This window comes from Euprymna scolopes, chromosome 31 (assembly GCF_053919585.1).
Source record: "Euprymna scolopes isolate OS-2025 chromosome 31, ASM5391958v1, whole genome shotgun sequence".
Taxonomy (NCBI): domain Eukaryota; kingdom Metazoa; phylum Mollusca; class Cephalopoda; order Sepiida; family Sepiolidae; genus Euprymna; species Euprymna scolopes.
This window is the reverse complement of record NC_136512.1, coordinates 16542640-16556565: the sequence shown is the minus strand read 5'-3', so window position 1 is coordinate 16556565 and position 13926 is coordinate 16542640. Positions and strand designations below refer to the sequence as shown.

At 32.4% G+C, this 13926-nt stretch overlaps 1 protein-coding gene across 9 annotated transcripts in view; it reads right to left on the bottom strand.

Moving 5' to 3' along the window:
• LOC145255656 (neutral alpha-glucosidase AB-like) overlaps nucleotides 1-13926 on the bottom strand; it is a 117891-nt gene that overhangs the window by 47567 nt on the left and 56398 nt on the right. For 5 of the 9 annotated variants that reach the window (XM_080114201.1, XM_080114205.1, XM_080114203.1 and 2 more), the window contains exons 5-7: nucleotides 9233-9350; nucleotides 3372-3462; nucleotides 396-492 (exon numbers count right to left, since the gene is read on the bottom strand). In XM_080114201.1, the coding sequence (XP_079970327.1) occupies nucleotides 396-492; nucleotides 3372-3462; nucleotides 9233-9350 (306 nt within the window). The remainder of the gene's footprint in view (nucleotides 1-395; nucleotides 493-3371; nucleotides 3463-9232; nucleotides 9351-13926) is intronic. The other 4 variants (XM_080114207.1, XM_080114210.1, XM_080114208.1 and 1 more) reach the window with 1 other exon arrangement.

The window sequence follows — 13926 nt, the reverse complement described above, 5'->3', positions numbered from 1 at the left end:
TTTGCTGTGTTGTCATGATGTTAAAATATTTGTGTGTGCATGTGCATATGATATACACATACACACACACACATACACACACTAACAATTTTGTTATATTCTAAAGTTTAAGCTTTTGTTCATCCTGACAATCATTTTCTTTTTCCAAAATACAAACTTTGGTACATTTTACAGATCTGTTTCGTTCATGAAGATACAATCAATTTTAATAGATTCCTCAGAAAAAAAAAAAAAGTCTTCAAATATAAAAATACATAATATAAAATTATGAAAGAACTAAACCTATGTTAGCCCTTTTCCAGTGAGCAACTATCTTAAAACTTCAGATTTAAAAAGGATTGGTATACATAAATAGAAGATATTTTCACACAGCATATCTGTCCATTGTTACTTACTTAGTAGACTTCAAAGCAAAGCTATCTGCGTGTTCTGGGATCCCATAAACATGTTCAAAACCAGGGAAAGAAATATCAATTCCAACTGAAGATGGACCTGCAAACAACAAAGGACGAAAAAAAAGATAAGTCTTGATAATTTATATTATTTGGACTACTATTCTCATCTTGGTTGAGATTGTCGGACTGACTTCCTCATCTTGGTTGTTATTGTCACAATATGGCCGAGTGGTCCTAGACGTTGTATCAAAGTTTACAGTTACCCAAAGGTGCTGAGTTCAATCCTGAACGACGGCAGTGAAAAAGTAACATTCAAAACAGAGAATCAGCAACTATGTCCCAAAGCCTAGCTGGAGTCCGAACACGGTACCCCCGTAATAATAATAAAGGGTTGGGTTCGAGACTCCTAACAAACGGTTCCCCAGTTCGATACAAAACACCTGATGAAGGCCGGAGGGTAAAACGGCTGAAACGTCGTGACAATAACAACCAAGATGAGGAAGTCAGTCCGACAATCTCAATTAATGAAAACACCTCATCTCAAAAATACAGACAATTACTATATTCTCATCTTGGTTGGCATAATCTTCCAGAAATTGAAGTATTAATCAGTACTACAGGTGATAGCCAAGAATAACATAAAAATTAACACTTCTATCTAGTCATAGATGATGAAATGAGAACAATCCACCCCACTGATTAAACAAAGGTTTTAGTTTAAAATTCCATTGGTCTCATTAGTTATAAGGGAGTTAAAATATGAAATGAAAATATCAGATAAAAATGGAATGTCAGTTTATGGAATAATAGCAATAATGACACAAACCCACTGCAACATAGTGCATGTGAGAAAATCAGCAGCAGACAAATGATAGCTGACTAGTGAAAATATGAGCAGCAGCAGCAACAGTCTTAGCACATATGCAAATTAAGCAAGTGTTCGTGAGCTGACATCAAGGAAGGAGGAGAGGAAAAAAAAAAGGACACCATCTAGTTGAGCAGAGGAAACAATCGGACATGTTTTGGCTCGTATGTGGTGAGAGAAAATGCGCCATGTGGTTGAAAGAGCAGAAAAGCAGGCGACAAAAAAGACGCATGCATGAAAGGGCATCTTGACATGTTCAATGAGGAGAAGGTGATTAGAAGTGTTAGGGAAGATCTTTTAATGCAATTATTTTATTAGTCTATTACCCTGCTTATCCATTATTCCATATATAAGAATTTTTTTTTTCTCACGTTCACCCCTAATAAGGCACATCGCCACTTGGACGTAAGGGGCTACTATTTGCGACCATACGAAATATTAAGATATTGGTTTACATTACATTTAAACTTCTGCATATCAGTACAGTCAGGGAAGAAGGTAGCAGGAAGGGAATTTCAAAGTCTAGTTATTTGAGGGAAGAAACTATTAAAGTAGAAAGCTTTCTGACATTTAGAGACTTCAACAGTGAAGGGGTGTGATTTTGTTGCTAAGCAGGTTTGTCAGGAATATGTACATCAAGGAGCCACAAGAGTCATCATCATCATCATCGGCGGTCACTCGTGTCCAAGTAAGACTGTCCTCCGTTGTGGCTTCTGTGGGTCCTCAGGTGAGCATAGAGCCCAATCCTAGACCCAATTTGTCTTGTGCAATTTGGGCAGATAAAGGTAGTGGTGGTGGGGTGGGGTTGTGTGTGTCTGGTTGATAATCTGTCCTTTCTGTGCTTGCGTTTATCCTCAGCAGCTTGATTTATCCTCAGGAGTAAGGAGTTCATCAGAGCACATTCCATTAAAATACTTATAAAACAGACGCAGGAATACAACATTGCGGTGGTGGGACAGGGGTTAGTTGACAAAGTAGGACCTATTAGATTGGAGACCCTTTTTTTGGATTCAATCCAAGAGGGAGAGACTAGAGGTAGATGCACCCTCCCCCAGATGTGGCACCAATACTTCATGCATGGAGGAATGGTAGCTTTGTAGATGTACAGGATACTCTCAGGTGTGACTAGTTTTCTAGCACGATATAGGGAACCCACCTTCTTTGCAGCAGCCTTCACAATGTCCTCAATGTATTTAAAACAAATTTGATACTAAAATGTTTTTTAATAAACGAAAACCGTATAAATCAAATACTTTAGTCTAACTCCGACCTTCCTCAATGAGTTATAAAACATATTTGCCTTTTTTTTCTGTTTACTGTCATGCTATAATGTTGATGATAGGCAATCTATTTTTCTCTCCCAGTATCACCAGCAGTAGTTGTTATAGCTACAAAAGTTTATAACTCATATATATATATATATATATATATATATATATTATTTATTGTATTTGGTTTTAAAAATCATTTGGTATATTTTCAATTTTACAGTGTTTTTCAATGTAGAAATCTATAAATATAAAAACGAAAATGTATGTATGTATGTTCGCTTTTTGCGTATGTCTGTAAAAGGCTTTTTTCGCTGGACTTCTCGGTCAGCTCATTCCTCCAAACTTTTTATATCACGTCTAAATGATAATATCTAAGAGTTACAAACGGGGGTCACCTGTCTATTTAGTTTGCCCAACTTTCACGTGCTATTTTTTCCAGATTTAGAGCATGCTGTGTATCTTTCGCTTTTCAGTATAAAACAAGCGAAAACTGGCTTGCAGCCGCATCATGTTTCAAGGTCAAACATCACGCGACTTAAGTTTCTCGAACTTGTTAATTTCATTTTATAAACGTTAAATTAAGATGATTTTCATTCCTCTTCTCTTGTGGCCAAGATGGCTAGGTCCCAGGGTAATTTTTCATTTCATTTCCATCTCCACGTCAAAGGTTCAGGGTTCAAGCCTACTCCCCCCTCCCCCAATCAAAGTCTCCAGTTCTACGTCTCCCTATACTGTCCAGACTTAATCTTTCGGGTGGCATTTACATTTTATCAGTTAAGAATGAAAACAAAAAAATAAGTAAAATTGTTTATGAAGTTTTGTTTAAAACATAATTCTTACCATTTGGTTTTGAATCAACAAAAGATTTGAAGGTTTCTTCCCACATGTCGGGTTCAGAGTTTTCAGCCTCAGGCGTTGGAGCTTGTTCCTCCTGGAAGAAACAGGATATTACATTTAAGAACCAACAACAAACGAAATTAAAGCTCTTTTCTATTTTTTTTTTTTTTTTTTTTTTTTTATTACAAAAGATTCACCACTTATCAAGGCCTGGAGGTCACTTGAGAATAAAGGTTAATGAGTGTACAGTGGTCAAAGGGAACTTGCCATAATCATTAATAGAACTGAATTACTTAAGGGGACAGTTCATCAAGAATTTGTTCACATTGGACTTGAAGATGACCATATTGTAGTCAGTTGGAAAGCAGGAAAAGAACAGAGTTCCACAGGTGTGCAGTTCTAAGAAAGAAGCTTCGTTCACGGAATCTACGGATAAAGAGTGGGGGAAATTATTGATGGTGGTTTCAGCTAGATGAGTGTTTTTCATAAAAATCAGGACAGAAGGGGACCATAGATTGGAGCTCAGACGAGCACTTGCCATAAAAATAACGATAAAGCAGAGAAAGGCTTGCAACGACTCTTCTGTGGGGAAAAAAGTTGCAGGGAAGAGAAAAGGGCATCCCCGACTACGAATGCTATTTTGAACTCCTTGTTTTGTTGCCGACCATCTACTAATTGACCAGCAGTGTACAAATCCAAAGAGTGATAGGAGCCTTTTATCATTCTGAAAGTGACACAATGTTAAACGAGCGCGATCGGAAATGCGCCACTGTTCAACTCATGCTCTCTACCGATCCAAGTTATGACAACAGGACCGTTGACAGCACCCTCAAAATGCAAACACGAGTGGTTTAATGCTTACGGGCACAGGTCAATGAAGTTTCCGGCCACGGTTATGGTCTTTGCTGTGGTTTCAAGTGATGATCATATCATGCCACTTCACATGCTATTTCAACTGTCAAGGCAGGACAACCTGCTTCTAGCAGCACCAGCTCAGATGTGGCAACAGTACTTCATCCTTGGACGTACTTTGCTCTTATACAGGTAGAGAATTGCATCAGCAGTGAGATATCTACTGGAGCGGTAGAACAATCCCACCATTTTTCTAGCAGCCTTGGCAACGGTTTGATGTATATGTTCCATCTCGGACCTAGATGCTTGTCAAAACATAGATCCTCCTCAAGACGTAAGCCATTTATTTCGATTGATACCAGATGGAGGATCAGAGCATTGATGATGGAAAGATAGAAACTTGGTTTTAGATGCATTAAAATTGACCAGCCACCTCTTTCCCCATTGAACCACGTAATCAAGATCAGAGGAGAGAAAATCAGAGAGAATCTGGTCGTATACATATCTATAAAGTTATGTTTTTTTTGTATCCACGCATGACCACTAGCTGCTGAAAATGAATGCAGGAATAACAAAAAATCTGATTGGTTAACTAGCAAACAACTCGTGTATAAAAACATCAATTCTGTGTAATAGCATGACAAATCCTCACAAGGATGAAATGCAGAAAATTCTGTGTAACTTAATTGCCATAATTTTCATAACTTACTACCTAGCTCTACTTGCATATTAAGCACTGTTGAAGTAAATACTGAAAATAAATACATGAAATATATATAATTATCCAGACAGTTTTGCTGTATCACAGCTCTTCAGTGTTGCTAGACTAGCAATTACGCCAAGCCATGATTGAAACTAGACTCCCTAGGCATCAGTCAGCACTTCTACCCATTACACTATTTGGCTGCTGCTAAGATGAGCATGCAAAATTATGATTAATCACTGTCCAAATGCCTAAGCTCCATATTATATATATATATATATGCACACCATAAGAATAAATAAAAACTAGATCAGAAATTTGCTTGTACAAATTTATCTTTCAACAGAATACCTTCAATAAAAAAAGGTGGGGGAGGGGGCAGTGAAATATCCTTATTCCACAGTTTCAAAGAATGTAATGTTCTTCTCGTCAGAGAATAGAAACTGATTAGCGGATTATATATAATTGCGGAGCTAGAATCTGCTGGTTTTAGCACTTTCTGAAACTGCGTTTTATGATGGTGGTCATAAAATGTATAATTATGCTTGTAAAATAATGTTTGCATATAGTCTTTGCGTAACAATTTTTTTAGAAATGTTTGTATAAAAATTGTCAGGGGGTATGAACAAACAAGAGGGGGAAAAAAGAAAAATTCAAAAACCAGACTAGTTGAATCCAAGATGTGATATTGTCCTTTGTAAATATCATGAATCAAAAAATGTATATATCAATTTTGGAGTTTTAAAACAGTTGGGAAAAGACGCTGGTGAAGATTTGGAGGGGATTAATTCTAAGTGGTCGCCATTATTTTAAAACCCAAAATCTGTTAAATGTCGAAATTAGATCCATTGTCAGGGAAAACAGAAATAAACACAAAGTCGGCACAAAGTTTTCTTAAACACTAGGCTCTTCACTTCCATAAGCCGTTTGAGTCATCAAGCTTTTTATTTTTTTACTTGGCTGAGATAATGTAAACATTAATACATTTACTGGACTGAAGCTTTTACATTTACCTAGTAAACTTCCCCTATTAATTACATGATTATATAAATATTGACATTGAAAGTCACTTAAGCTTGCATGTATAGATCATAATGTTATAATCATTAGATCACTATGGCTGGATCTTACAACATTTAAAAAATAAAAATGTTAAAATTTCAATGATATTTCCCGCGGTTGACATTGACCGTAGGGTTTATTCCTTAATAATGGAGTCAGAGATGGCTTCGTGGTGGGGTTCGAATCTATCAACTGGTGTTAATCGTTTCACCCTGCACTGATGATTCCTGAAAGGATGAAACACTAGTGTCTGTAGGTATTAAATTATTATTGTAATTATATATATATATATATATATATATATATATATATATAGTAAATATTTCTATTTATACAGACATGTACAGTTGCCGCAACACTAACATGACAATGTTTCAATCTGTAGTTATTAAAGACTAACAACTTCTTCGGCCAAAATGTCCATTTTATATACATAATTTTTTTTTTTTAATCTTTATTCTTTTCTTTGCCTTCTCTCATTCAAATATATTTCTTCATTCCCCCGCCTCACAACCTCTCAAACAAGCTACTGCCCATTTTCTTCTCATTCTGTTTTTGGCCATGGAAGAAATTTCGTGTTTCATTTACCTTGCTATATAAACGCCAAACCAAACTTTTCACCTCTAAACTTGAAAAAAAATAAAAAAAATAAAAAAATAAATAAAATAAAATCCTCGATGAACTATAATATCTACACTCCAAGATTTTTTTTTCTTTTTTTTCAGCAGACATTTCATACTAATCCATCAAAGAATTATAGATCAATACGATTTTTACGACCTGTCCCAGCATAGTATAAACACCCCCAGCTATCCCATGTTAATAATGGCTTTCAGAATACCCCCCCACACACACACGTTAAGGACGCCTTTCGAGATTGGGGAGGGGATTATTCTGAAAACCGTTCTTAACATGGGGAGGTTGTGGTGTTTTTTTAATACACTAGGGCACATCGTAAAAATTTATCAAATATTTTTACCCTCAAGTCTACAGATGGATTTACCATTAATAGATTTATGGATTTTACCAATTTTCAACCATCATTGATTGATTTATGGATTTTACCAATTTTCAACCAACATCATTGATTTATTTATGGATTTTACCAATTTTCAACCAACATCATTGATTTATTTATGGATTTTACCAATTTTCAACCAACATCATTGATTTATTTATGGATTTTACCAATTTTCAACCAACATCATTGATTTATTTATGGATTTTACCAATTTTCAACCAACATCATTGATTTATTTATGGATTTTACCAATTTTCAACCAACATCATTGATTTATTTATGGATTTTACCAATTTTCAACCAACATCATTGATTGCATTTATGGATTTTACCAATTTTCAACCAACATCATTGATTGCATTTATGGATTTTACCAATTTTCAACCAACATCATTGATTTATTTATGGATTTTACCAATTTTCAACCAACATCATTGATTTATTTATGGATTTTACCAATTTTCAACCAACATCATTGATTTATTTATGGATTTTACCAATTTTCAACCAACATCATTGATTTATTTATGGATTTTACCAATTTTCAACCAACATCATTGATTTATTTATGGATTTTACCAATTTTCAACCAACATCATTGATTGCATTTATGGATTTTACCAATTTTCAACCAACATCATTGATTGCATTTATGGATTTTACCAATTTTCAACCAACATCATTGATTGCATTTATGGATTTTACCAATTTTCAACCAACATCATTGATTTATTTATGGATTTTACCAATTTTCAACCAACATCATTGATTTATTTATGGATTTTACCAATTTTCAACCAACATCATTGATTTATTTATGGATTTTACCAATTTTCAACCAACATCATTGATTGCATTTTGTTACCGTTTAAAAAATACAGTTCGGAGTCCTGATAGACAAATAGTGAAGCACTGCAATACCTTTCCGGCAACTCCTGCAGCTGCACTGGCTCCAGCCATATTGGCTTGCCTTTCCACCAGACTTTGTCTACAAGGCTAAGAGGGGGACCTGGGTAACTCCTTATCCTCCGCCAAGGCCTGCATCTGGAGAGCCAACTCCAGCTTCAAACTGTATAGGCACAGCAGACGCTGCAGTGCACAAGTAGATGCAGAATGCCATTGCCTTATTAGACAGAAGGTTGCCATAAAAATATATATATCTATATGTGACCAGCAGTAATTATCACTTCCTGCACTGCCGCTTGCTTAAGCATGAAACACTAGTATTTGTAGATATAGAAAATTATTTTTGAAAAAAAAAAACAAAATTATTACTTGTATACAGAGGAGTCACCACTTATCAAGACCCAAATATCATATCAAGGATAATAGTTGATAAGTGTACAGTATTTACTGAAACAAAACGTAGTGATCGTTAGTGGCGTAACTAAACTCGTTACGCTTAAAATTTGCACCAACCAGGCACACATCACTTCAGACTCAAAACAACCATCAGTAACACAGAATGTATCATTTTATCTCTCCACAAGCAGCTAAGTTTGTGGAGAGATTACACAACAAGTAATGAAGAGAAAGAGCAAAAAACAGTCTTCTTGAAAAGGTATCTTACACTGAAATTCTCAGAAAAACAAAGATTTTAATCATAGATAAAATATTTTATAAGATTATTTGGTTTTCTAAAATTTCCAAATATATATAATTATTTACTATAATAATTAAATATCTACAGACACTACCGTTTCATCCTTTCAGGAATCTTCAGTGCAGGGTGTCACGATTAACACCAGTCGATTGATTCGAACCCGGCAACACGAGCCATCTCTGGCTCGATAAGCAAAGACTGTATCCAATCGGCTACCATTAACCGCAAGAAATAACGCTGAATTTAAACATTTTATTCTTAAATGTTTTTTATGTCAGTCACAGTGATCTAATCGTTATACGATGATCTATGCATAAGAGCTAAATTGACTGATTTAATTCAACTGAAAGTGCTCAACTATAAGAAACGAGTTTCTTAAAGGGGCTGACATAATTATTTACTATAATAGTGTTTCAGAAGCTCAATATTATATATAACAGAGCAATGAATAACCATATAGCTACATTCCAAGGTTTTATTCATCTTATCAGTTCTTTCAGCATATCAAAACTTTGGTACATTTTGCAGACCTATACACACATCTCAGAATAAATGTGAAGCAATATCTTAGAATTGAAAAAAAAAAAAAAAAAAGAAAGCTATACTGCTTGTATAAGGCTCACCTTTTTTTCCTCTTGGTTTTCCGCAGCTGCTTCTTGCGCAGGTTCTGCAGGCTGAGCTGTTCTGAAAGGTGTTGAAAACCAAGAATATATAGACGTTCCAATCCTAGACAACAGACCCCTAAAATTGTTGGCAACCATTTTTCGGGTTGGGGGAAAAAAAAAAAAAGAAAAAAAAAACATCTACCAATAACTGACGATAACCCTTTGCTGAAGCAGTAACAGCAATGATAGTATTTGCATTAAGTAGAAAGCATAAAGAGCTGCTTAATTCCAAAGGCTGAAGAATTAGAACAAGCCAGAATGAAGAATTAGTTTCCGAAATAGCCACACCAAAAGAAAATCTTAATTGGATTACTTTTAGTAAATATCATTCCTTTATAAAAAAAAAAAAAAGTGGTGTGCATGCAAATTGTTCATGTTCAGAAATTTTTGGTAGAAGAGTTTTTTTATCCTTGAAAACCAAGAGAAAATTGTCTTAGTTACAAAAAACAAAAACAACAAAAAACAAACTTGTTTTTATTAGAATTATCTCCCTTAAAAATTAACATTTTTTTATAGTTTAACAATTTATATTTAACCCTTTATGACCTGAATTATGATGTAGATGATTTAAAAAAAAATATTAATTTTAGTTAGTTAAAAGGGTAATAATACTACGATCGCCTTCAAACTGGAAAAATTATGAAGTTCAATAGTTAAACTACCACTGAGAATTTTTGCATTTATTAAACTTACCGTGATTATTATCCATAGTGCTTGAAAAAAGTGTTTCTGACAACAAACAAAATCGTCCACTCTGAGACAAATGGTGGCATACTGAATGTAAGCAATGGACAGTTGCAATCTGGAAGTATCTGGTATCTACCCAAATACTGAACTAATATGTACAAGGTGTATTTGAATCAATTCCCACTTTATTTATGCTGTAATATTCATTTATTTATGACTGAACGAATTAGTTTAACCAGGTCATAAAGGGTTAAAAGTTCCAAAAGTTTAAAAGTTTATAGTCAATATTATTACATTTCCTATATCAACAAAACTATTGTACATATATGTGAAAATAGGAAAATTACAAATTAATAACACCAAACTGTAAATTAATAGTTTGGAAAACTAGGCATACAAATTGTTGAATTTTGGTTGTTGCTCTACTATATATGTTATATTTCTAAAGATTATATAGTATTATTAATTTAATTGTCCAACTATATATGCTATATTTCTTAGGATTATTAATTTAAATAATCAAGAAACGTTTTGATTTTAATACAACTGTGATAATTTTTTTTTTTTTTTTTTTTGCATTTATTCATTCAGGAGATAGATTTGAACAAAGGGTTAACATATACGTTTTTGGACAGTATACAATGTTAAGAGTTAATAATGGGTAGTTAATTACATGTAGAATCATCAGTTTTATTTTACATCCTTCAAAGAAAAAAAAAATGTTATTTACAAAATCAGTTAATAAAAATAAGCATTTTTCATTATAGTCAGCTAACGTACTTCCTAATTTCCAGCGTAGCGCTACCGGAAACGGTGACAAGGTAAATCAGTTCCTTCACTTTTATTGTTCTTCAGTAACGATTTGTGAAACGATTTATTGACAAAATATAAGAAAAGTTCATTATTGAAAAGTATACTATAAAAATTAACCAAATTACACAGATGAAAATATCACAATTAGTCTTATTTGCATTTTTAAGATTTTTAACAAGTTTTTATTTTATTTAAAATTTTAATGTTTATGAAATTATAAAAATAAAAAAAAAAGAAAGATCGGGAGTGAAAATGAATTAAAAAAAAAAAAAAAAAAAAAAAGTACATGTACAGGGGAGATATAGGTGTGAGAAAAAAAATGCGAATAAACTAGTTTGATTTTCACCGTTTCTGGTACAGCTATGCCAGAAATTAGAAGTGACTATAATCAAAAATTTTTTTTTTTTTTTTTTTTTAATTTAATTTTCCAAAAACAGGCAAAGAGGCAAAACATTTAGCATTATACACATTTTGAAATATTGAAGTAAAATAGACAAAATGCAAGAAGTCTTCAAAACAATTGACAAATTTAAAAAACAATCATCAGATTATAGTTTTACATGAAAAGAAATTAGTAAAAGATTCGATAAGTACCAAACGTATTCTTATAACAGGCAGAGAGAGCTAACTGGAGGAAAGACTTCCAGTCAGTCAGCAGAGTTCTTTTTAGCTGTTTAACACTTCATTTTATCAAGAAAATTTATATTAGCTGGGCTTCTATACTATAGCATAAATGGTTTTTCTTAACTTCTGTGTGGCTGCTGCTGGTAAGAAAGCAAATCAGTTCCTTCACTTTTTTTCTCTCACACTTGTGCATGTATTTATTTTTTTTAATTAGGTTTTCCAATCATTCTTTTTTTTTTTATTTAATTATCATTGAAAATTTTTTTCTATCTTGTTTTAATTATTGAAAAAAATTTTTTTTTTTTTTTAAACAAAACACTTTAAAATCTTTTTCAACTATTTAACGAATATTATGTATTGGATAGCTCCTTTTTTTTATAATGTTTAAAATTTTGTTACTTTGAGTTCAATAATTTTATTTTTATTACATTCATAAGCATTATATAAATTCAAATAAAAACTTATTTTTAAAATTTAAAAAAAAAAAATGTATTTTTATAATATTATAAACATATTTCTTATAAAATTTCAAATAAAATAAAAACTTTTAATTTTGTTATTAAAATGCAAATAAAAAAACAATTATTTTTATCTGTATCTGTATAATTTTCAATAATATCCTTTTATATTTTACTTCAATAAATCGCTTCACAACAGAAATACTGAAGAACTGTACGTGAAGAAATTGATTTGCCCTATCACCGTTTCCAGTAGCAGCCACACCAGAAATTAGGAAGTACGTTAGCTGACTATATAACCCCATATATTACATTTGGATCACAAGTTTGTAAATGTACAGTGGAAAGTGAAAACTGAATTCTGAGATATTTTTCTTTTTTTAAATATACAAACTTTCTTTCTCTCTTTTATACACACATTCTCTCACTATGCTTCCTTCAAAATATGCCAGTCCTCGCCTTGGTAGATTTTTGGATTTAAAGCGCCTGAGCCCTTATGAATTTATGTCTTGACCTGATAAAATTTTAGCGAGGGTTTTTTGTCTGGAGTATGGCAATATATAGATACCTGTATAGCCAAGCAGATTATCTCTCTCACGCACATTTTTTTCATTCTCAAAATATGTCAGCTCTTGCCTCTGCAACATTCTTTATGATTAGAGAGGCCGATGCATTGAGATTTTTCAATCATACAGGGAAAGGAGGGACAAAAAAAAAAAAAAAAAAAAAAAAAAAAAAAAAAAAAGGCTAAAATCGAAATGAATTTCACAAACATGAAAAGGAGGGGTGAGAATTGCTCCCCCCAACTCCTTTGTGTGCAGAGATGGCAGTAGCAAAAACCAACTTTTTAAACAATTCCAATCAGTTTCAATGAAGAAATTCAAAAGTTAGTGTGCATAAAGAGAAAGGAAGTTATTCTTTGATAAAAGTCATCTAACTTTTTTTTTTTTTTTTACTCCTTTCAAAAGTTAGTGTGCATAAGGAAAAAGATGACTTATCAAAGAATGACTTCCTAACTTTTTTTTACTCCTTTCAAGAAATTTTAGCCTTCACAGCAAGAATTTTTTAGTTTTCAGAGAGAAATGTCATTAGGAAAAGGAGAGCAAGAAAGAGAAAAAGAAAAAATAGGAAGTGAAACAAAAAGGTAAAGCGAGAGAGGGGGGGGTAAAATTCAGCCAAAATAAGGAGGTAAGACTTCTAGCAATTTGGAAGAAATCAGCTTTCTCTGGATATAAAAAAAGAAAAGAAACATCAGAATTTTACTAGAAAGCAAAGATTAAATTAAAATAGTTCATACTGTTTTAATTTCTTATACCAAATTTGCTAGTTTTATATTTGTAAAAGTCTTGTGATGTTGAAAATTTGTTTCATATTGAAAACCTTGTTTATTGAAAAACTAATATTTTTCCACTGCAATTTTGAATATTTTTTGTTTCATTAAAAAAAAAAAAAAAAAAAAAAAGGTTTTGCTGAAAAATATGGTAATTTTTTTAAGACATTGTTTATTAAATACAGTAAAACCTTGGGTTACGGCATTAAAAACTTAATATACAGTACAGTATATAATGCACATGTATATAATCAAATAACATTATAAATAACACCGTAAGGCGGGGTAAATACTGTAACCAGGGACCGGAAAAACATTGTATTCCACATTGTAACCTGAAAAAACCCATATCATTGGGCCACCATATCCCGGGGTTCTACTGTATTAATTTTGGTTATCCGGCATCATTGTTGCCTTACTTCCAGCATTTTCTCGATGGTGATAGCTGATTTAGCATTGATTTAGTAATTAGTATTAGTAGTATTTGTATTATTAAGTAGTTTGGTGTAAGAATGATACTTTTCTGTAAAAAAAAAAAAAAAAAAAAAAAAAAAAAATGTTTTACTTTTAAGAATGTTTCACATAAAGTTAATTACAAGAAATAAATATTACACATTTTTTAAAAATAATTGTTCACCATGTGCCACTTATTTTCATATAAAATGTTTGTTTTTTTCAATATGAAATTCATAAAAAATAACATATATATATATATATATATATATATAAGGCAAAATATG